The sequence below is a fragment of the Pelophylax lessonae genome, assembly GCF_965119305.1.
Source record: "Pelophylax lessonae genome assembly, chromosome: 9".
Classification (NCBI taxonomy): domain Eukaryota; kingdom Metazoa; phylum Chordata; class Amphibia; order Anura; family Ranidae; genus Pelophylax; species Pelophylax lessonae.
This window is the reverse complement of record NC_138776.1, coordinates 232,925,903-232,948,039: the sequence shown is the minus strand read 5'-3', so window position 1 is coordinate 232,948,039 and position 22,137 is coordinate 232,925,903. Positions and strand designations below refer to the sequence as shown.

Here is a 22,137-nt window from a genome sequence, read left to right as displayed (position 1 = left end):
TTTTCCCAGGACACTCCTCTTCTGGACCACAGTGCTCACCACAGCTCCAACAGGCTCCTGGTGGAGGAAGAAGCAGCAGTCAGAGAGCTCCACACATCCTTCATCACCAACCTCCTCAGACCATTCCGGTCCCTCGTCGGCTGTCGCTTCTGCTCCAGTAAAGGTTCTGCCCTCCAGTGCCGAGCTCCGGCTCAGGTTCAGCTCTCCTCCGCTCCCTGCTTAGTACCGACCCAGGGAAATGATGGCTGCCCACCAGCTCAGTGCAGAGAATCGCTTCCTGCCCGGGGTTTAGGCCGCTCAGCTCCAGCTGAAGAAGATCATCATGCAGGCAGCACTCTGGTGGGCTCCCTTCCTGCCTTCTGGGGCCCCCCCAAAGCCAAGGCTTGGTATTTCCGCCACTGCCCCAGACACCTGGCATCTTCCTCTGTCCCTTCTTCCTCCCCCACTGCCGAACCTCCCCTCAGCTCACAAGGATCATTAATAAAGGAGAGAGAGTACCGACTCCTGGCTGCGCCCCTAGGTGGCAATGCGCCCTAGGCGGCTGCCTAATTTGCCTAGTGGAAGCACCGGCCCTGGACACAAGAGCATAGTTGTCAACATTTGGAAATATTTAGGAGGGACGCCTTGAAGGGTTTGGGTAGATAAATGTGTCACACAGCATGCAATCCACCAGACACATGAGGGGCATAGCCAAAAGTTTTGCACCTTACTCCCCTATGCTTTACTATCTTTTTTATAAAATAGGGCCTGTGGAACACTGAAGAGAAGTGGGAGTAAAATAGATTCTATTTTTTCACTCCAAAGACATGCTGATATTAATTGGCTCTTTTCCAAATTGGCCCTAGTGTGTGCATGTATGAATGGGAGTTAGGGATCTTATATTGTAAGTTCCTTGAGGGCAGGGACTGATGTCAATGTACAATATATGTAAAGCACTGTGTATAGTTGATGGCGTTATATAAGTACTTGTAATAATATTTTTTGATCAGTGAAAATGAAACTCCGTATTGTCAGAGGGAGTAAGATAAAATAGACCTCATGGTTGTGTTAGTGGGACCAAGTGAACCTTATAGTTTGCTTTAGTGCAATAACACCATATTGTGTTGCTGCTCTGCCTCTGCTTACCAGGAGTATGCTGTAACTGCCAAATAGTGGAAAATGATCAGTGCCGGGATAACTACAATACCAGGTGCTGGAAAGCAGAGCATTCCAGTACTAGGCACCCCTCTGCCACTCTGTCTTGGATCCAAAAGGGACATTCTGAGGGATGTGGGACGGTGTCCAAAATCTCAAGACATTCTTGCAGGATCTGGGATACTTGCTGTAACGGATCTTAGTACCCCAGGTGGGCACATCCGCCGGACCTGTGTCTCCTGTCCTCCAAATGCGCCCACAGCCTGCGGAGAAGCCATACCCAGCCCCAGCTTAAACTGTTTAAATAAATTCCAAGACATACAGTTTTACACATAGTTAGGGACATTCCCCTTAGCCTTGCCAAAGAGGGGAAGGGGACAAGGAACAACCAATGGGAACTGAACATTTGTACATTAAAACAGGCTACAGATAACCTAATGAGCTTATGGTAAACAGGCAGCCTCACAATACACACCCCCTGCGGAGAGATGTCTCCAGTCCAGACCATTGTCTATGTGTCATGAATCCACACAATTAGACACAGAAACAGGAGGGGGGGGGAGAAGGGCTGTAGCATTACATTACATTAACTCAATGCCAGCATGTCCCCAGGTCTCCAGTATATTCTGGCCCAAAGTCTGTCGGTAGGAGGCTTGCGCACAGTCCCCTCCAAAACACACAGTGACAGTGGGTTCTGTCACACTTGCCAACTATATCACCAGATGATCATAGCAGGTTTTCTTGTGCAGGGGAGCATCCTGTTAAACAAAAGGTAGGAGTATAATTTTTCCAGCCTCCTGGCTAACTAGATGAGTCTATTATTATTCACAGGCAGACCTGCATGTCACCAACTCAATTATAAAACAAGAACAGAAGATCATGTGGATTTACCAGTCATGTGCAGGCCCCAGCATAGAGTAGTGACTTGGAGCCCAACCTAATTTTCTTTTATCAGGATCCAGAATCCAAAACAGACAGTATCAGTTTCTTGTCAAAGCCACCATCTTTCACTGGAACCTTCTTTTTTTCTGTGATATTCTATTATTTGGTCTCACAGCATTACTCTGATAACATGTTATCATTGGTATTATGGCATTGGTTTGGTAAAGATACCAGATAGGTCTTACTGCATTACTTTGGTACCATATCATTATGCTGGCTCTAGTAAAATTGCACTTCTTTGTTTCCCATGCATATTAAAAAAAATAATACAAACAACTGTAGAATAATATACATTTATTTTTAATTGTGTATTGCTTTGAAGTAAAACAGGAATGAAAGATTCAGGCTTCTAATAAACTCTTCACACCATCCTTTAATGTCTTCACTTCTTTAGCGAGACATCATTCGTACAAACTCTGCAAGGCAAAACATCACATGAGTGTCAGATATGGAGCTGAAAGGTCATTCCAGGAAAGAAAATTAGGTTATATCTCAATTGAGGAAAACTAAATATCTTTTTTTTTTTTTTAAACATTTTTATTGGGTTTTAAGTAAATAGAACAAACAATGCTTGCAAGCAAAATAGAAAACATAAATGCACAATGTTCACAGCGAAAGAGATACAATAGTATAGAGTGCAAATAACTCGTCAGTGCAAAAGAACATGTACCATGAAACATGAAACAACCAAACCACAGAGAATTATATGAATGTAAAGACTACCCATAGAGGAACAGGTGATAACAGATACGCGATAAATGCGACATATAAGTGCGCGCGTCTCCCGAGGCACCCAAATGGGAACACTAAATATCTTTTTTAATGCAAACAAACTAAAAGTGCAAGTTAAAGCCCAACACTAGGCAAATAAGAAATATTCCTTGCAGTGGGGCTGCACCTGGACTGGAGATATTACTTACTCGTTTTGTCTAGGGGAGAGGGGAAAAAACAGTGTTACTTACCTAATCTTCTGCTCTCCTGGCTAGTGACACTCCAACATGATCCGGCAGTGGACTGTCCCTCGGCATCTTCACATTCAGTGCAGGACTAAGGTCCTTGCTCTCATCTTGATGAGATCAGGCCCCTAAACCGGTGAAGTGTGGGGTGCAGATGCTGTGGGGACAACTCTAACTGCAGGGAGCAGTGGAGGATCAGAAAAGTGGCACAGCCCCAGTGCAAAGGATAATTTTTTATTTGTCCAGAGTTGGGTTTTAATATTCATGCATTCATGGGCACTTGCAAATCTGTTATCTTTTGGTTTATCCATATTTCCAAACAATATTTATGCCTTAATGAAAATCTGCCATTGCTGACTTGTTGTTAAGGTCATATGTACAAAGACATCCTGGCGCTGGAAACTGGATGATCAGAGAACCTAAAACTTGTGGTGTCAAGCTAAATGGGATGGACGGCCATATGTGAAGTGCCAGTTAGTCAGTTAGTCCATGTCAGGGGCATGTGCAGCTATCCCCTGCTCAGCTGAGAAAAGTACGGAAACACAACAAATGGGTGGGATTGTGAGCGGTCACATCCAGGGAATAGGGAGATGGTGGTGGGATGAAGATTGAACGCCACAAGGGGGGGTAAGGATGATGGAGATGATCATCTTTACCCCCCCTTGTGGTGTTCAATCTTCATCCCACCACCATCTCCCTATTCCCTGGATGTGACCGCTGTTGGTGTGTGATACGTCCAGCACAGTGAGGTTGCCTTTACCATCTGCCTTGCAGCCAGGAATAGACTCTCGGGAGCTGACCGTCACCTGCCGATGATGTCATCCGCCGGCGCCGCTCGGGACAGCTGACGTGAGGAGACGCTGGCTTGTTGCGGACCTGCGGCAGGTTCGTTCTACAGGGTATTGTGTCTCTCCACCCCCCCCACCACCCCCGGGCCACGGATCTCCCTTTTTTTTCTGCTACTCCTCTTGTGCGGTCGCCCCCTAGGCTCCTCCACCATCTGAGAGGCTTGAGAGATGTTTCCATCCACCTCCCTGACTTCCATTACAGGTACTGCCTCACTCCTTGGATGTATCCTGCTTTACAGTATGGTCATCAGTTTTTAATAAATGTGACACTCATCATTTGTGACTATTCATCGTGATATTTCATCGGTGACTCCTTTGCCCACCTGCAATTGTTTTGGGGAGCGCTCACAATCCCACCCATTTGTTGTGTTTTTGTTAAGGTCATAGGCTCTGGGGCTGTGTCTCTTATTTTTGTTTAATCATTTAATATACTTTAACCCAGAATGAGATTAGTGAAGTCAGAATTCTCAACCTTCATAGGTGTCGCAGGTAGTGACTCACTAAGTAGTGGCGTAATGAAGAGTACGATAGCAGAATGCATCTTCCATATTCCTCCCTCACAGATTTACTTTAAATGACTAAAGTAACTAAACTTATTTTAAACCGGATGTATTATTTGCAACAATATTCGTTAAACTGAATGAGAATTATCTCCCTGGAACACACATATGTTTAGCCGAGGAACTGTTACAACCTGTAAGCTACCCCACAACGTATAAATCAGGTTTTGGTAGAATGGTTCCTTAATGTTTATATCCAGCTAAACCCTCTTTGGAGAGGGGGGCAGATAGAAGGGGATGGGATATGAAACCCGGGTCAGGTTTTTACTATTAGAGAGAATTCACCTTACTGTCATAGGGACAGCGATTTCACCAAAAATTACGCAAGGACAGATCTGCAGCAGGTGCACAGGCAGCAATGAAAAGCTGACAGAAGTTTTCCCCTTCGCTTACTATATTGTATAAAAAATCTTTGTTTATGTTGCTATTGGATATTTCCCTTTTAGTTCCTGTCTGGTGAAATCATTGCCAATGGGGCAGTAAGTGGGGGAAAATCTCTCAAGCAGAGCCCTGCAAAGCCATAAAAGCCTAAAGCCTCGTACACGCGCAACGATTATCGGCCAACCGATCGGCCGTCTTTTGTCCAGTGTTGTTGTGTTGGTTGAAATGTGCTCTAGACTGCACACGAATTTTATCGGCCAACAAAAACCAACTTCAGAAGTGATGTCATGTTCTGGTCTACTTTTCGTGTGTTTTTTCTTCTTTGAGCATGCCCAGTCTTGCTCATCAGATTTTTGTCTGCCGAAATCTGTACTGACTGACAGAAAATTGGCCGTTCTGTTGACGGCCAACAAAAATTTTATAGCATGCACACCAGATTTTGTTTGGCCGAAAAGTCGCAGTCGGTTGTCGGAAGCATCATACTAACAAGCCGAAAATCAGTCGATAGGACGTTGGCCGAAAATTCACGGCCAACAATCGTTGCGTGTGTACGAGGCTTAACTCTTCCGCACTCTTCCAAAAACTAAAAAAAAAAATGTTCTGTATGGATTTAAAACGTAAAAATGTATGAACGCACCGTGTGTCCATAGTGAGTTTGTAGCCACATCGCCAGTTCATTGGGATAGGTAAGCCTGGTTTCTTCACCCAGCCTCACTCGCTCTTCCACTGCAACCCCAGGAAATATTTCCAGGTGTGGAACACGTGATACCTGTTCAGTTTTCCCGCAGTTAAAATTTTGGCGCCAGTCCTGAAAACTGCTTACGTTAAGTAATTTAACGTTGTCATATCTGAAATTTGAACAGTAGTTTTGCGGACTAGGGCGACGTAGTGAAATAGAACAGAATAGGTATGTGATGGGACTTTTTGATGCCTATATTTCGGACTCAACCTTATCTGTTTTCTTTTTTTTTTTTTCCTTCAGTACAGAACAATTTACAGCCCTTGTTGTATTACATGCAGTTATTGACCCATGGGATCTTGATTTATTAGAGCAGTGGTTCCCAACCTTACATGCCAGGACATTTAGGGGTACAAGAGAAAAATTCAGTGATGGTGACAGGCTACGCATCGGGGATGCACAGCATAATGTGTTTCCATGGTGCGGGTAGCCTGGCCTCACAGCATCATTGGTTGTTATGATGCTGTTGGCCGACCCACCTGCACCATGGAAATTTATGATGCTATGTGGCCTGACTACCCGCATCCTAGCTACCAATAGACACAGAATGGCCAGGCTGCCTGCACAATGGAAACCATGACATTGTGCAAGCCTACCTGCCTAGCCTACCATCACTACTTAGCTACCAGTCAGGACAGAATGCCCTGCCTGCTGATAATAAGGAGAAAATGATGGCAGTATATGTTTTGCCTCCTAGCCTTAGACCTGGCAGTGCCATACTGCCTGCAGTGGTGGTTGGAGGCCTGAGCTTAGACAGCACACAAATCAGGACAAAGTTCAGATGTCTCAGGTGGCAGAAATCAAGATCTTAAAAGAATAGCCTTCAGCAACGAATCATCTCCTTTTCATTTTCTATTCGACACTGGAAACACAACTGATTGGATGCTGAGGACAACACAGACACTATTTATTTCAGACACTTTGATAAATAAAGCCCAAAGTTCTTGGGACCCGTACCTTCAAAATCTACGAGTCCATCTCCATTCACGTCCACATCTCTCAGGATTTCATCGACTTCACGAGGAGCAAGTTGCTGACCCAAGAGTTTTCTCATGGCCTCTCGCAGTTCTCGCGTGCTGATTCGACCGTCACCATTTGAGTCAAACTGAAAGTGGTGAAAACAAGGGATGAAAAAGAATATGATGAGATAGGACTGCACAGTGGTTAAAGTAGCTATAAACTACAGTAAATATTTGTTGGTAAGATTATGACTATTCTTGTTTGTGGAAACTAGCAGTTACCTCCTGCTGTTCATTCTTGGGGGATTTGTGCTGTTTTGTTTTTTAGGCAACCAGTATTGCTTACCTGAAAAAGTGACTGAGACTGAATAAAGGCAAATAGCTTAACCTATTTCTTTAACTGTTTCACAAAGCCGTTACATTCAAGGCATGCTGTGAATGATAACTGTCACAGTGGCTTGTGACAGAACTGTCAAGACATAAGTTCCTAGTTACATAGTTTGCAAGGTTGGAAAATAGACACCAGCCCATCCAGTTCAACCTATGATGAGTGTGTGTATAATAAGTGTTTGTCAATAGTACATTGTATACCCCTGTATATTGTGGTCATTAAGATGCCCATCGAATAGTTTTTTTAAACTGCTCCCCACCGACACCACTGCTTGTGGAAGAGAATTCCACATCCTTACCGCTCTGACGGTATAGAACCCTTTACACAGTTTAGGGTTAAACTGCTTTTCTTCTAATTTAGGCAAAGGGCCGCAAGTCCTTTTATATTCCCTTTCACTGAATAGTTTGTTCCCTATGCTAGGGTCACCAGTACGTTATTAGTACATTGATATCATATCCCCTCTCAAGCGTCTCTTCTCCAGAGAGAATAAGTTCAATGCTTGTAGTCTTTCCTCATAGCTGAGATCCTCCAGTCCCTTTATTAGCTTTGTTGCCCTTCTCTGGACTCTCTCCAGTTCTAGTACATCCTTCCTGAGGACCAGTGCCCAGAACTGGATGGCATACTCGAGATGTGGCCGGACCAGAGTCTTGTAGAGTGGAAGAATTATTGTTTTATCTCTGGAGTGAATCCCCTTTTTAATACATGCCAATATCCTGTTGGCTTTGCTTGCAGCAGCTTGACATTACATACCATTGCTGAGCTTGTCGTCTGCTAGGACCCCCGGGTCCCTTTCCATCTTATGGACCATACCCACTATAAGATTTTCTGAAGACTTTTTCCTTTAGATTTACCAAAACCATATAATATGAGGTCATACCTATACACTTTCAATTTGTATGCAATCTGGCAGGCCCTTGCACTACATAGAAAAGGTAAATCTGAAGGAAATCTACCAACAAAAGTTGGATAGTGTGTATACAGCTTTAGATTGCTCCAAAGTCTCTCCCCCTAGTGAGTAACTTGCGTCCGTATTTCTGGCACCCAAATGCATTACCTTACATTTTTCAACATTAAATCTCATCTCTGCGCTATGGATACACAAAACCTAAAGTGCCGCTGCTCAAAAATATTGTGATTTTAAAATGACAAAAAAGTGATACACAGTGCAAAATAGGTGTACTAAATAAAGTGTAAAAATGTTTTTATATAAAGTGCAAACTGTGCAAAGGTGCAAGACTTGTATCCACTTTGCTATGCAACAACACCCTTAGATCTCTCTAAAGTGCCACAGCAGTGCAAATCAATCATATAGTATGGTGCAAATTAAATTCTAAATTCAATAATTGCATGTACATAAAACAATCCTGTAATAAATCAATATGAAGGTATAAATAAAATAAAAAATATGTAATATATATAAAGAGTCCCAGAAAAGTTCAATTTAAGCAAGTGGCCAGTGAAAGTGCAATGTGCTTAGGTGCTCCTTATTATGCAAATCAGTGCCATTATGTGCCAAAATAAAGTGCGATGTTGTAAGGGTCCACTCCCTATGTATACTTCCACTTACCAGACTGCCAGGACCCCCAGCAATACTGCATGTGGGTCAAACATGCTTAGTCCTGTGTGGAAATGGAATCATTTATTTTTCCTTGGGACTGGCTAATTTCCAATATTCAGTCTCCCCCAGATGGACCAATAGTGTAGGACCGTAAGGAAGGAAGACTCATATAGTGTAATTCCGTTTAAAATGTATACTATTTATTAAAACAAAGAATAACACTCACATTTCTTCCATAGTAAAAAAGCCTTAGAGTAGACACAATCTCATGTGGCTGTAAGGACTTCCTGGTTGTCGGTGCTCGCTCGGGCAGCGCTGGTCCCGGCTTGCATTCAACCGCGACCGGAAGTGACGTGTGCTCTATCGTAAACTGGAAATTGTGTTGACGCGTTTCGCCCGCCTCCAGAGCGTTATCACAGACGTATTTCTGGTTACGGCGAGGGAGGTATCTTATATACCTCCTCCAGCAATAAACTTCATCTTTACTTCCTGTTCCTGTTGGGTGTACTAAGCTTCACCCAACAGGAAGCAGCAACGTGCCATTTTGAAAAAATAAATGGAAGCAACAGAAACAAATAAGGGACTTAATTGATAAATTCATTTCCTGTGAGACAACGCATGTGACTTATTTACTGGAATGTCCATGCAAACTCCAGTACGTAGGCAGAACCACTAGGAAACTAGGTGTCCGTCTACGAGACCACATAGCCAATATTAAAAAGGGGTTCAAGAACCATAGTTCATCTAATCATTTCAGACTAGTACACAATAGGGATCCAACAGGACTCAAATTTTGTGGTATAGACAGAATAATGCCCAAAACAAAGTGAAGTGGATATACCTTTTAAACACTATGCACCCTAAGGGGTTAAATGTCGATTTCGACCTCAACTGTTTTTTATCCAACTGGTAATCCTATAATGCTCCTTTTATTTCATTTCCTTTTTGTATTTTTAACACAAAAATCTTTTTTAGAATTTTTTTAGAATATCTGTAATAACAATTTTTACGTCCATAATATACGATTCCCACAATTCACTAGGTAACAGGAACTTAAAGATTTATACCCAAGTAATTTGCACAATATTTATATGCATATACAATTTCTTGTAGGATAATTTGCACGATATAGGTAATTTGCACAATATTTATGTATACAGTAATTTTGCACAATATAAGTAATTTGTATAATATTTATATGCATATACATTTTTTTGTAGGACAATATATAAGTTATAATGACTACATGTAGAGACCTAGACTGTTTCTCTGGTATCTCTTGGTATTTGTGGTGTAATTATGTTAGGTTAGTGGGATGGAGAGATGCTCCCCCTGGCGGGTGGGGACAGGTATACCCATCAGATAGCCCACATATAGATTATATATATATATATATATAACCCCAGAGATCAATAACCATATTTAAATTATCACCACAAATGCCATATATCGTTTTTGAATTATGTAAAAATAAAAATACTCTAAAGTTTTGTAAATCAGTACGATCTTTTTATGTCCCTTATTTGTTTCTGATGCTTCCATTTATTTTTTCAAAATGGCAATTTGCTGCTTCCTGTTGGGTGTTGATGAAGCTTATTACACCTAACAGGAACAGGAAGTAAAGACAATGATTATTGCTGGAGGAGGTATATAACCGGAAATACGTCTGTGATAACGCCCTGGAGGCGGGCGAAACGCGTCAACGCAATTTCCGGTTTATGATAGAGCACACGTCACTTCTGTCAGAACACCATACCCTATCAGAAAACCATACCTCCGTAATTTCCGGTTTGCGGATCAGCTGTGGCTTCGTCATGTACCAGCTGTAGCCGCGTCATACATCCTAGTGTGCATGCGCGGACCAGGTAGGGAACATCGCAACGAGTCAGGCAGAAGTCCTAGTGCGCATGCGCACCAAAGGGACGGCCCGCGGCATCTCTTATAACAAACATGCATACAATCTCCATGCCCCACACTGCACCGGCCTGACACTGCACCGACCCGACAATGGGACAATCCTATTCCATACCCCCACGCGCACGCCCACTGTCCATTTGATAGCTACGTGCCATTGGTCGGTGCAGTGTGGGGCATTGAGATCGGATTGTCGGGTCGGTGCTGTGTCGGGTCGGTGCAGTGTGGGGCATGGAGATCGGATGGATGTCTGTTATAAGAGATGCCACTGCCCGACCCGTTGGTGCGCATGCGCACTAGGACTTTTGCATGATCCGTTACGATATATATCTAAATTCCCTACCTATTCTGCGCATGCGCAGTAGGACTTGTGACGCGGATACAGCTGATTCATGACGAAGCCACAGCTAATCCACAACCGGAAATGACAGAGGTATGGAATTCTGGTTATGGTATTCTGACAGAACACCGGAACCAGCACTGCCCAAGCGAGCACCGACAACCAGGAAGTCCTTACAGCCACATGAGATTGTGTCTACTCTAAGGCTTTTTTACTATGGAAGAAATGTGAATGTTATTCTTTGTTTTAATAAATAGTATACATTTTAAAAAGAATTACACTATGTGAGTCTTCCTTCCTTACAGTCCTACACTATTGGTCCATCTGGGGGAGACTGAATATTGGAAACTAGCCAGTCCCAAGGAAAAAGAAAGGATTCCATTTCCACACCGGAATGAGCGTGTTTGTCCCACATACAGTAATTGCTAGGGGGTCCTGGCAGTCTGGTAAGTGGAAGTATCCATAAGGAGTGGACCCTCACGACATCACACTTTATTTTGGCATGGAATGCACTGATTTGCATAATAAGGAGCACCTAAGCACATTGCACTTTCACTTGCCACTTGCTTAAATTGGACTTTTCTGGGACTCTTTATATATACAGTGGGTACGGAAAGTATTCAGACCCCCTTAAATTTTTCACTCTTTGTTATATTGCAGCCATTTGCTAAAATCATTTAAGTTCATTCTTCTTCCTCATGAATGTACACATAGCATCCCATACTGACAGAAAAACACAGAATTGTTGACATTGTTGCAGATTTATTAAAAAAGAAAAACTGAAATATCACATGGTCCTAAGTATTCAGACCCTTTGCTGTGACACTCATATATTTAACTCAGGTGCTTTCCATTTCTTCTGATCATCCTTGAGATGGTTCTACACCTTCATTTGAGTCCAGCTGTGTTTGATTATACTGATTGGACTTTATTAGGAAAGCCACACACCTGTCTATATAAGACCTTCCAGATCACAATGCATGTCAGAGCAAATGAGAATCATGAGGTCAAAGGAACTGCCTGAAGAGCTCAGAGACAGAATTGTGGCAAGGCACAGATCTGGCCAAGGTTACAAAAAGATTTCTGCTGCACTTAAGGTTCCTAAGAGCACAGTGGCCTCCATAATCCTCAAATGGAAGACGTTTGGGACGACCAGAACCCTTCCTAGAGCTGGCCGTCCGGCCAAACTGAGCTATCGGGGGAGAAGAGCCTTGGTGAGAGAGGTAAAGAAGAACCCAAAGATCACTGTGGCTGAGCTCCAGAGATGCAGTCAGGAGATGGGAGAAGGTTGTAGAAAGTCAACCATCACTGCAGCCCTCCACCAGTCGGGGCTTTATGGCAGAGTGGCCCGACGGAAGCCTCTCCTCAGTGTAAGACACATGAAAGCCCGCATGGAGTTTGCTAAAAAACACCTGAAGGACTCCAAGATGGTGAGAAATAAGATTCTCTGGTCTGATGAGACCAAAATATAACTTTTTGGCCTTAATTCTAAGCGGTATGTGTGGAGAAAACCAGGCACTGCTCATCACCTGTCCAATACAGTCCCAACAGTGAAGCATGATGGTGGCAGCATCATGCTGTGGGGGTGTTTTTCAGCTGCAGGGACAGGACGACTGGTTGCAATCGAGGGAAAGATGAATGCGGCCAAGTACAGGGATATCCTGTCCAGGGATAAATCTGCAACAATGTCAACAATTCTGTGTTTTTCTGTCAGTATGGGGTGCTATGTGTACATTCATGAGGAAGAAGAATGAACCTAAATGATTTTAGCAAATGGCTGCAATATAACAAAGAGTGAAACATTTAAGGGGGTCTGAATACTTTCCGTACCCACTGTATTATATATTTTTTATTTTATTTATACCTTCATATTGATTTATTCCAGGAATGTTTTATGTACATGCAATTATTGAATTTTGAATTTAATTTGCACCATACTATATATTTGTTTGCACTGTTGTGGCACTTTAGAGAGATCTAAGGGTGTTGTTGCATAGCAAAGTGGATACAAGTCTTGCACCTTTGCACAGTTTGCACTTTATATAAAAAAACATTTTTTTACACTTTTTTTAGTACACCTATTTTGCGCTGTGTATCACTTTTTTGTCATTAAATCTCATTTGCCATGTAGATGCCCACCCCATTATTTTGTTCAGGTTTTCGTCTAAGGTTTCAACATCCTGTGTAGAAGTTATTGCCCTGCTTAATTTAGTATCTTCCGCAAATATGGAGATTGAGCTGTTTATCCCATCCTCTAGGTCGTTTATGAATAAATTAAATAGGATTGGTCCCGGGACAGATCCTTTGGGGACCCCACTTTCCACGCCAGACCATTCCGAGTACTTCCCATTTATTACCACCCTTTGGACTCGCCCCTGAAGCCAGCTTTTAATCCATGTACTCACTCTATGGTTCATACCTAGGTACCTTAGTTTGTACAGTAAACGTTTGTGGTGAACTGTATCAAATGCCTTTGCAAAATCCAGATACACCACATCCACAGGCTTACCTTTATCTAGATGGCAGCTCACTTCTTCATAGAAGGTTAATAAATTGGTCTGGCAAGAGCGATTTTTCATGAATCCATGCTGATTTCTACTAATGGTACAGTTTTCATTACTAAATTCCTGTATATAGTCCAGAGGCGTAACTAGAACCTTCCGGGCCCGGGTGAAAGACACCATAAAGGGCCCCCCTGACCCCCAGCCATTGGCAAAATGCTAGGGCCCGGTCACAAGTGCAATTTTGGGACCCTGGTAGTTCAGCCACTGGTGTCATTATTTTTTTTATTTTATTTTTTACCAGTTTATTTATTTTTTCACAATTTTATTTTTTTACCTTTTTGTTTTGTTTTTTTTGCGGGCACAAGAGCTTGGGGCAGCAGGCGGTGGATAGGAGGGGTGGCATATAGAGGAATAGACCCCCTTTATTTTCCTCCTGCAGCAGCTAAAAGGCTGCAGGAGGAAAATTAAGAAAAATGGTTCCTTTATATGTCGCCCCTCCTAGTCAGGTGTGCAGGTGGCTGTATGGGAATCCTGGAGCATGCAATTGTGGCAGTGCTGGGGGGGGGATGAGTGTCGGGGCAAGGGATGGATGGGATGAGTGTCAGGGCTAGGGAAGGGGGGTGAGTGTCAGGGCTGGGGGGGATGGATGCGATGGGTGTCAGGGCTAGGGGGGAGAGTGTCAGGGCTGGGGGGGATGGATGGGATGGGTGTCAGGGCTAGGGAGGGGGGGTGAGTGTCAGGGCTGGGGGGATGGATGGGATGGGTGTCAGGGGTAGGGAGGGGGGGTGAGTGTCAGGGCTGGGGGGATGGATGGGATGGGTGTCAGGGCTAGGGAGGGGGGGGGGGTGAGAGTCAGGGCTGGAGGGGATGGATGGGATGGGTGTCAGGGCTAGGGAGGGGGGGTGAGTGTCAGGGCTGGAGGGGATGGATGGGATGGGTGTCAGGGCTAGGGAGGGGGGGGATGAGTGTCAGGGCTGGGGGGATGGATGGGATGGGTGTCAGGGCTAGGGAGGGGGGGTGAGTGTCAGGGCTGGGGGGGATGGATGGGATGAGTGTCAGGGCTAGGGAGGGGGGGGATGAGTGTCAGGGCTGGGGGGGATGGATGAGATGGGTGTCAGGGCTAGGGAGGGGGGGGATGAGTGTCAGGGCTGGGGGGATGGATGAGATGGGTGTCAGGGCTAGGAAGGGGGGGGGATGAGTGTCAGGGCTGGGGGGGATGGATGGGATGGTTGTCAGGGCTAGGGAGGGGGGGATGAGTGTCAGGGCTGGGGGGGATGGATGAGATGGGTGTCAGGGCTAGGGAGGGGGGGGATGAGTGTCAGGGCTGGGGGGGATGGATGGGATGGGTGTCAGGGCTAGGGAGGGGGGGATGAGTGTCAGGGCTGGGGGGATGGATGGGATGGGTGTCAGGGCTAGGGAGGGGGGGATGAGTGTCAGGGCTGGATGGGATGGGTGTCAGGGCTAGGGAGGGGGGGGGATGAGTGTCAGGGCTGGGGGGGATGGATGAGATGGGTGTCAGGACTAGGGAGGGGGGGTGAGTGTCAGGGCTGGGGGGGATGGATGAGATGGGTGTCAGGGCTAGGGAGGGGGGTGAGTGTCAGGGCTGGGGGGGGGGGGGGTGGATGGGATGGGTGTCAGGGCTAGGGAGGGGGGGATGAGTGTCAGGGCTGGGGGGGATGGATGGGATGGGTGTCAGGGCTAGGGAGGGGGGGTGAGTGTCAGGGCTGGAGGGGATGGATGGGATGGGTGTCAGGGCTAGGGAGGGGGGGGGTGAGTGTCAGGGCTGGGGGGAGGGATGGGATGGGTGTCAGGGCTAGGGAGGGGGGGATGAGTGTCAGGGCTGGGGGGGATGGATGGGATGAGTGTCAGGGCTAGGGAGGGGGGGGATGAGTGTCAGGGCTGGGGGGAGGGATGAGATGGGTGTCAGGGCTAGGGAGGGGGGGGATTAGTGTCAGGGCTGGGGGGGATGGATGAGATGGGTGTCAGGGCTAGGGAGGGGGGGGATGAGTGTCAGGGCTGGGGGGGATGGATGGGATGGTTGTCAGGGCTAGGGGGGGATGAGTGTCAGGGCTGGGGGGGATGGATGGGATGGGTGTCAGGGCTAGGGAGGGGGGGATGAGTGTCAGGGCTGGGGGGGATTGATGGGATGGGTGTCAGGGCTAGGGAGGGGGGGATGAGTGTCAGGGCTGGGGGGGATTGATGGGATGGGTGTCAGGGCTAGGGAGGGGGGGATAAGTGTCAGGGCTGGGGGGGGGGATGGATGGGATGGGTGTCAGGGCTAGGGAGGGGGGGATGAGTGTCAGGGCTGGGGGATGGATGAGATGGGTGTCAGGCCTAGGGAGGGGGGGTGAGTGTCAGGGCTGGGGGGGATGGATGAGATGGGTGTCAGGGCTAGGGAGGGGGGGGATGAGTGTCAGGGCTGGGGGGGATGGATGAGATGGGTGTCAGGGCTAGAGAGGGGGGGTGAGTTTCAGGGCTGGGGGGGATGGATGAGATGGGTGTCAGGGCTAGGAAGGGGGGGGGGTGAGTGTCAGGGCTGGGGGGGATGGATGAGATGGGTGTCAGGGCTAAGGAGGGGGGGGTGAGTGTCAGGGCTGGGGGGGGTGGGTGTCAGGGCTAGGGATGGATTAATTCGGCAGCGGTGGTGGGGAATGCATTCAGTGACACTTACTTCCTGTCACTGTGCACTCGGTTCCCCCTGCATTGCTGTCTCTCTCGGCTCCCTCTCTGCTCCACGTGTCTCCTGTGACATCCCATCACAACCAATCAGAATTGCAGCTCCTCCCCCATCACTGTACTGGGTCAGCAGATCGGCTCTCAGACAGAATGTCCATTCATCATCAGCCTAGAGCTGCACGGACCGACGGAGACTGTGTGGGCGGTCCGCTGCGCTGTGCAGCAAGTGTCCCTGTTTCGTCTAGTATAACCTAACCAGAGAAGTCAGCGGGGCCCCCCCCACAGTGGCGGGACACCAGGGCCCGGTCGCAAGTGCGACCGCTGCACTCCTGGTAGTTCCGCCACTGATATAGTCCCTTATCATCCCCTCCAATATCTTACAGACTATTATTGTTATACTTTTAAATATTGGCACCTCGTTGGCTTTTTACCAATCAACTGGTATCATTCCCGTCAGTAGACTATCCATAAAAATTAGGAACAATGGTCTGACTATCACCTGGCTAAGTTCTTTAAGGACCCACGGGTTTAAGCCTTTTGGTCCGGGTGACTTATTTATGTTAATGGTTGGTGTCAAATCAAATGGTTGGTGTCATAACTGATCACATGTGCAGCATAGTGATAACTGCAGATCAAACAGAGGCTAAGATTACAGCTTCCTTGGCCGTAAAACATAGGAGAGTTTAGTTCAGCTTTTAACTGAAAATTATTGAGTGCAGTAATTTGCAGAAGCTAGCAGAGATAAAGAATAAGGAGTCACAGAAAAGTGCAGCGCTCTCCTTCAATAAAGTGCTTTTAAACTATAGTGCATTAATAAATATCTGAAAACAGTGTAAAGATCATCTATATATAATACATGTGCATGTGTCTTTTCTTTTAAATATATTCACAGTCCATAAATAAATGATTCAAAGTCCGTGAAAAAAAAGTGTAGCCCCCATACACCAAAAACTCTTCAGTAATTGCCTCTGATCACCACTGTGTCCTTCACACCACCTATGTGTGTCTTCTCATCTGCTTGAATAGACCTCACTAATTAACCACTTAAGCCCCGGAGGATTTTCCTGCTAAAAGACCAGGGGGTATTTTGCGATTCGGCACTGCGTGACTTTAACGGACAATTGCGCGGTCGTGCGACGCTGTACCTAAACGAATTTGACGTCCTTTTTTTCCCACAAACAGAGCTTTCTTTTGGTGGTATTTGATCACCTGTGCGATTTTTTGATCACGCGCTATAAACAAAAAAAGAGCGACAATTTTGCAAAAATAGCAATATTTTTCACATTTTTTTATATGAAATTCCCCCCAAAAAAAATGTAAAAATCAAAATTTTTTAACATTTTTGGCCAATTTGTTTTATGCTACCTATGTTTGGTAAAAAAAATCGCAAAAAGCGTATTTTGATTGGTTTGCGCAAAAGTTATCGCGTTTACTAACAAAGGGAAAGATTTTTGTCATTTTTGTTGTTTTTTTTTTTTAACGCGTAATGGAGGCGATCTGCGATTTTTTTTGCGGTACTGCGACATTGCGGCGGACAGATCGGACCCTTGACTGACATTTTTGACACTTTTGGGGTTACCAGTGACATTTCTACAGTAATCAGTGCTATACATATGCACTGTTACTGTAAAAATACACTGGCAGTGAAGGGGTTAACTTTATTTGGGAGGGAGGGGCTGTGTGTGTCCCTAGGGGCGTGATTCCTACTGTGATTGGCTGTGGCTCTAACTGTAAGGACACTGATCAACGGGTCTACATACTAGATCCATGTAATCAGTGTCTTTACAGCGAGGAGATGACAGGCAGCTTGTTTACACAAGCTGCCTGACATTCTCCCTCTTCCCCCGACGATCGCCGAGTGGCCGGCGGACATCGGGTCCGCTGGTCACACGCGCGGGGGGGTGCGTGACCGCGCGGGAGCGGGAGCGCGCCTCCGCGGGCGCGCGCTCGCTCCCCAGACCCTCCCAGGCTAGTGACGTTAATTAACGTCACTCTGCCTGGCAGGGGCTGACCGCCGCAGTAAATCTACTTGCGGCGGTCGGCAAGCAGTTAAAGGAGGTCTAAATGCGCTTTGCAGTGTTATAAGTGACACCGCTCCCACTGGCTGTACACTCCAAATATGTAGGCAAGAGGAAAGAACCATAGTGCAAGTCGCTAATAAAAAGTATTTATTTCTATATAAAAATCCACTCACATTTCAGAAGTAAAAAAGGGGCATTTCACAATACAATCCTTGGCATACACAGCTCCACCTAGTCCCAGAGTGATTACGTCACCGCCCACTTCACGCGTAAGGGGCAATGGGCTTTCTCAAAGGTCAAGGCACTTTAATTTGAATTCCCTTTATTGAAGAAGAGTGTTGCACTCTTTTGTGACTATATGTATTTATAGCATTTTATAATGGTGGTTGGATGCATAGTGGTGCTAGCTGCTTCTTATAGTTTATAGAGTTGAGTAATAGGTGGTTTTCACACAGGGATAGCATGGAAAGTTTTTTCACATTTAGAGAATAAGGAGGGCCAAATTTTTTTTGGCCCTACTTCACCTGGGGATCACAGGAGGGCACTTTGTTCTGCACTCCTCTGACCTGTATTTAGCTGGTCCAGACTCTTGAGAGATCGTTACTGTCAAGATCCTCCCAGATGCCTGGATCGCACCTTTGCTTAGCCTCTGAGGGCACCGTTGAGAACCTGAACCAGCCACTCCAACCTCCTCCACACCCCAGCGCTCCAGTGAGCACTGGAGGGGCAGAGAGCACAGGGCCGGTGACCAACAGTCACTGCTGTGTGCTCAAAGCAGATCTGAGAACTGAGCAATCAGTGGTTTTTGATTGTTTAATTCTAGAGGCAGGTGTAGAGGCAGTGTGGAACAGATGCAGCATTGATCCGATGCTCCACCTAGGTGTGTATGAATGTTTGCTTTTTTCTATACCCTGCACTTCTCTTTTAATTTTGATTGGCTGCTATGGGTTCCTGCTCTTAGTGAGTAATTAGGAATAAAACCTCTTGGTTGAATATGGTTCATAGTAGATGCTGGGCTCTCAACTACTAAAACGCCTCTCATGCACACATCCAAGGATGTCAGATACTCAATCAGAATGTTCAGACACAGGTGAATCACGATCACTGAACACATCTCACAGTTCAGTTGGATCGGTCTTCTCAAGACAGGATTCCCCTGTTAAATCTTCAAAAAACTCAAAGGGCAGCAAACAGCACCAAAAAGGAAGACAAAAAGAACAAGACGTGGAAGGAAAAACAGAAAAACAAAGCTCCAGGAAGTATCCCAAAAGACAGGGGAAATAAGGAATACAGCAGATGCTGTTATCTTCTGAATTGATAGACTATGGCCCAAATTTGATTTGTGAACTAAATTTATGCCGGATTGCCTGGTGATTTGGCTGGTGTGTGGTATAGACCCCTACTGAGGAAGTCGTGTCGCGAAAGCGTAAGACACCACGCGTATAGGGGGAGGAGACCTGGACGGACGAGCAGCGACCCACCAGCACGGCTCCCGACAGCTACTGTTTTTGGCATGTACGGTCCGCACAAGCCCATTGTGCCGATTCATGTGAGTGCAATTCTACTTTGAATGTGAATCAATTAAAGGATAATAGCAGCGTACACTTAGATGCCTCATTATCTTTATTCACATATCATGTCCATGGGATGGTGAGAGATCGATTCAGGAAGTGGCATTCCCTATACTGGTCTTATTGAGGATTCAATGCTGGTTTAATGCTTCAGTGAGATCGATTCAGGAAGTGGTATTCCCTTTACTGGTCTTATTGAGGATTCAATGCTGGTTTAATGCTTCAGTGAGGTGAGAGGCCATCTGGTGGCTAAAAGGTGGTGGTGTCACTTGCACTTTTATATGAAACATCTATCAAGCACCTTATTGAATTTTAATCCACGGTTATATTTATATTTAGTGGACTCTTATGCACTTTACTTTGAATGCACTTTATGGACATTATATATTGCACTTAAGAGGAATATATATTGCACTTTAAGTGAGTTTATTGATTTATATGATGCACATTGTCACTTTATTTTATATAGCGCTGTATACATATTTGTTTATAGTTCATTTCTCCCGTTAGTGAAGGAGGTTTTATATAGCTGCTGTATTTTCTTTTTGTGTCCCAAATTATTGGGTCTTAACACTACACCACTTTATATTTAATTGCACTGATTTACCTTTTTGCACAATTTTTGGTGTATGGTATACACTGGCGGTTTGGTGACCAAGGAAATGCCAGAAGGGGTTATTATCTATGGCTCTTGAACGCACTGGGAATGTGGATGTATTGAGGGATAGCTCCCTATATGCTGCCCTGCCACGAGAGTGATACTACACGCCTGTTTTGACCGCTCATTAATTTAAGGGTCCATTTATTCTGGTAAGAGTATATTTATATCGAGCACAGTGGTGGATCATTATCCTGTTTTGGGAGCGGCTTCCTTTATTCACTTCTTCTGGTCACATTATATTATTGAGAGGCTGTGTTTTGCCACATTAGGGAGGGAGGGGGGGATGAGTGTCAGGGCTGGGGGATGGATGAGATGGGTGTCAGGCCTAGGGAGGGGGGGTGAGTGTCAGGGCTGGGGGGGATGGATGAGATGGGTGTCAGGGCTAGGGAGGGGGGGGATGAGTGTCAGGGCTGGGGGGGATGGATGAGATGGGTGTCAGGGCTAGAGAGGGGGGGTGAGTTTCAGGGCTGGGGGGGATGGATGAGATGGGTGTCAGGGCTAGGAAGGGGGGGGGGGGTGAGTGTCAGGGCTGGGGGGGATGGATGAGATGGGTGTCAGGGCTAAGGAGGGGGGGGTGAGTGTCAGGGCTGGGGGGGTGGGTGTCAGGGCTAGGGATGGATTAATTCGGCAGCGGTGGTGGGGAATGCATTCAGTGACACTTACTTCCTGTCACTGTGCACTCGGTTCCCCCTGCATTGCTGTCTCTCTCGGCTCCCTCTCTGCTCCACGTGTCTCCTGTGACATCCCATCACAACCAATCAGAATTGCAGCTCCTCCCCCATCACTGTACTGGGTCAGCAGATCGGCTCTCAGACAGAATGTCCATTCATCATCAGCCTAGAGCTGCACGGACCGACGGAGACTGTGTGGGCGGTCCGCTGCGCCATGCAGCAAGTGTCCCTGTTTCGTCTAGTATAACCTAACCAGAGAAGTCAGCGGGGCCCCCCCCACAGTGGCGGGACACCAGGGCCCGGTCGCAAGTGCGACCGCTGCACTCCTGGTAGTTCCGCCACTGATATAGTCCCTTATCATCCCCTCCAATATCTTACAGACTATTATTGTTATACTTTTAAATATTGGCACCTCGTTGGCTTTTTACCAATCAACTGGTACCATTCCCGTCAGTAGACTATCCATAAAAATTAGGAACAATGGTCTGGCTATCACCTGGCTAAGTTCTTTAAGGACCCACGGGTTTAAGCCTTTTGGTCCGGGTGACTTATTTATGTTAATGGTTGGTGTCAAATCAAATGGTTAGTGTCATAACTGATCACATGTGCAGCATAGTGATAACTGCAGATCAAACAGAGGCTAAGATTACAGCTTCCTTGGCCGTAAAACATAGGAGAGTTTAGTTCAGCTTTTAACTGAAAATTATTGAGTGCAGTAATTTGCAGAAGCTAGCAGAGATAAAGAATAAGGAGTCACCAAAAAGTGCAGCGCTCTCCTTCAATAAAGTGCTTTTAAACTATAGTGCATTAATAAATATCTGAAAACAGTGTAAAGATCATCTATATATAATACATGTGCATGTGTCTTTTCTTTTAAATATATTCACAGTCCATAAATAAATGATTCAAAGTCCGTGAACGGAAAGTGTAGCCCCCATACACCAAAAACTCTTCAGTAATTGCCTCTGATCACCACTGTGTCCTTCACACCACCTATGTGTGTCTTCTCATCTGCTTGAATAGACCTCACTAATTAAAGGAGGTCTAAATGCGCTTTGCAGTGTTATAAGTGACACCGCTCCCACTGGCTGTACACTCCAAATATGTAGGCAAGAGGAAAGAACCATAGTGCAAGTCGCTAATAAAAAGTATTTATTTCTATATAAAAATCCACTCACATTTCAGAAGTAAAAAAGGGGCATTTCACAATACAATCCTTGGCATACACAGCTCCACCTAGTCCCAGAGTGATTACGTCACCGCCCACTTCACGCGTAAGGGGCAATGGGCTTTCTCAAAGGTCAAGGCACT

General features: G+C 45.8%; 1 protein-coding gene across 3 annotated transcripts in view; it reads right to left on the bottom strand.

The window, feature by feature from the left end:
- Positions 1–2,386: 2,386 nt before the first annotated feature.
- The window catches only part of CABP2 (calcium binding protein 2), a gene marked incomplete at its 5' end in the record, with an annotated part of 124,546 nt that continues 104,795 nt past the window's right edge, over positions 2,387–22,137 (bottom strand). For all 3 annotated transcript variants that reach the window (XM_082268352.1, XM_082268353.1, XM_082268354.1), the window contains 2 exons: positions 2,387–2,492; positions 6,518–6,665. In XM_082268352.1, coding sequence (XP_082124478.1) covers positions 2,467–2,492; positions 6,518–6,665 — 174 coding nt within the window. In that variant the 3' untranslated portion in view covers positions 2,387–2,466. The remainder of the gene's footprint in view (positions 2,493–6,517; positions 6,666–22,137) is intronic.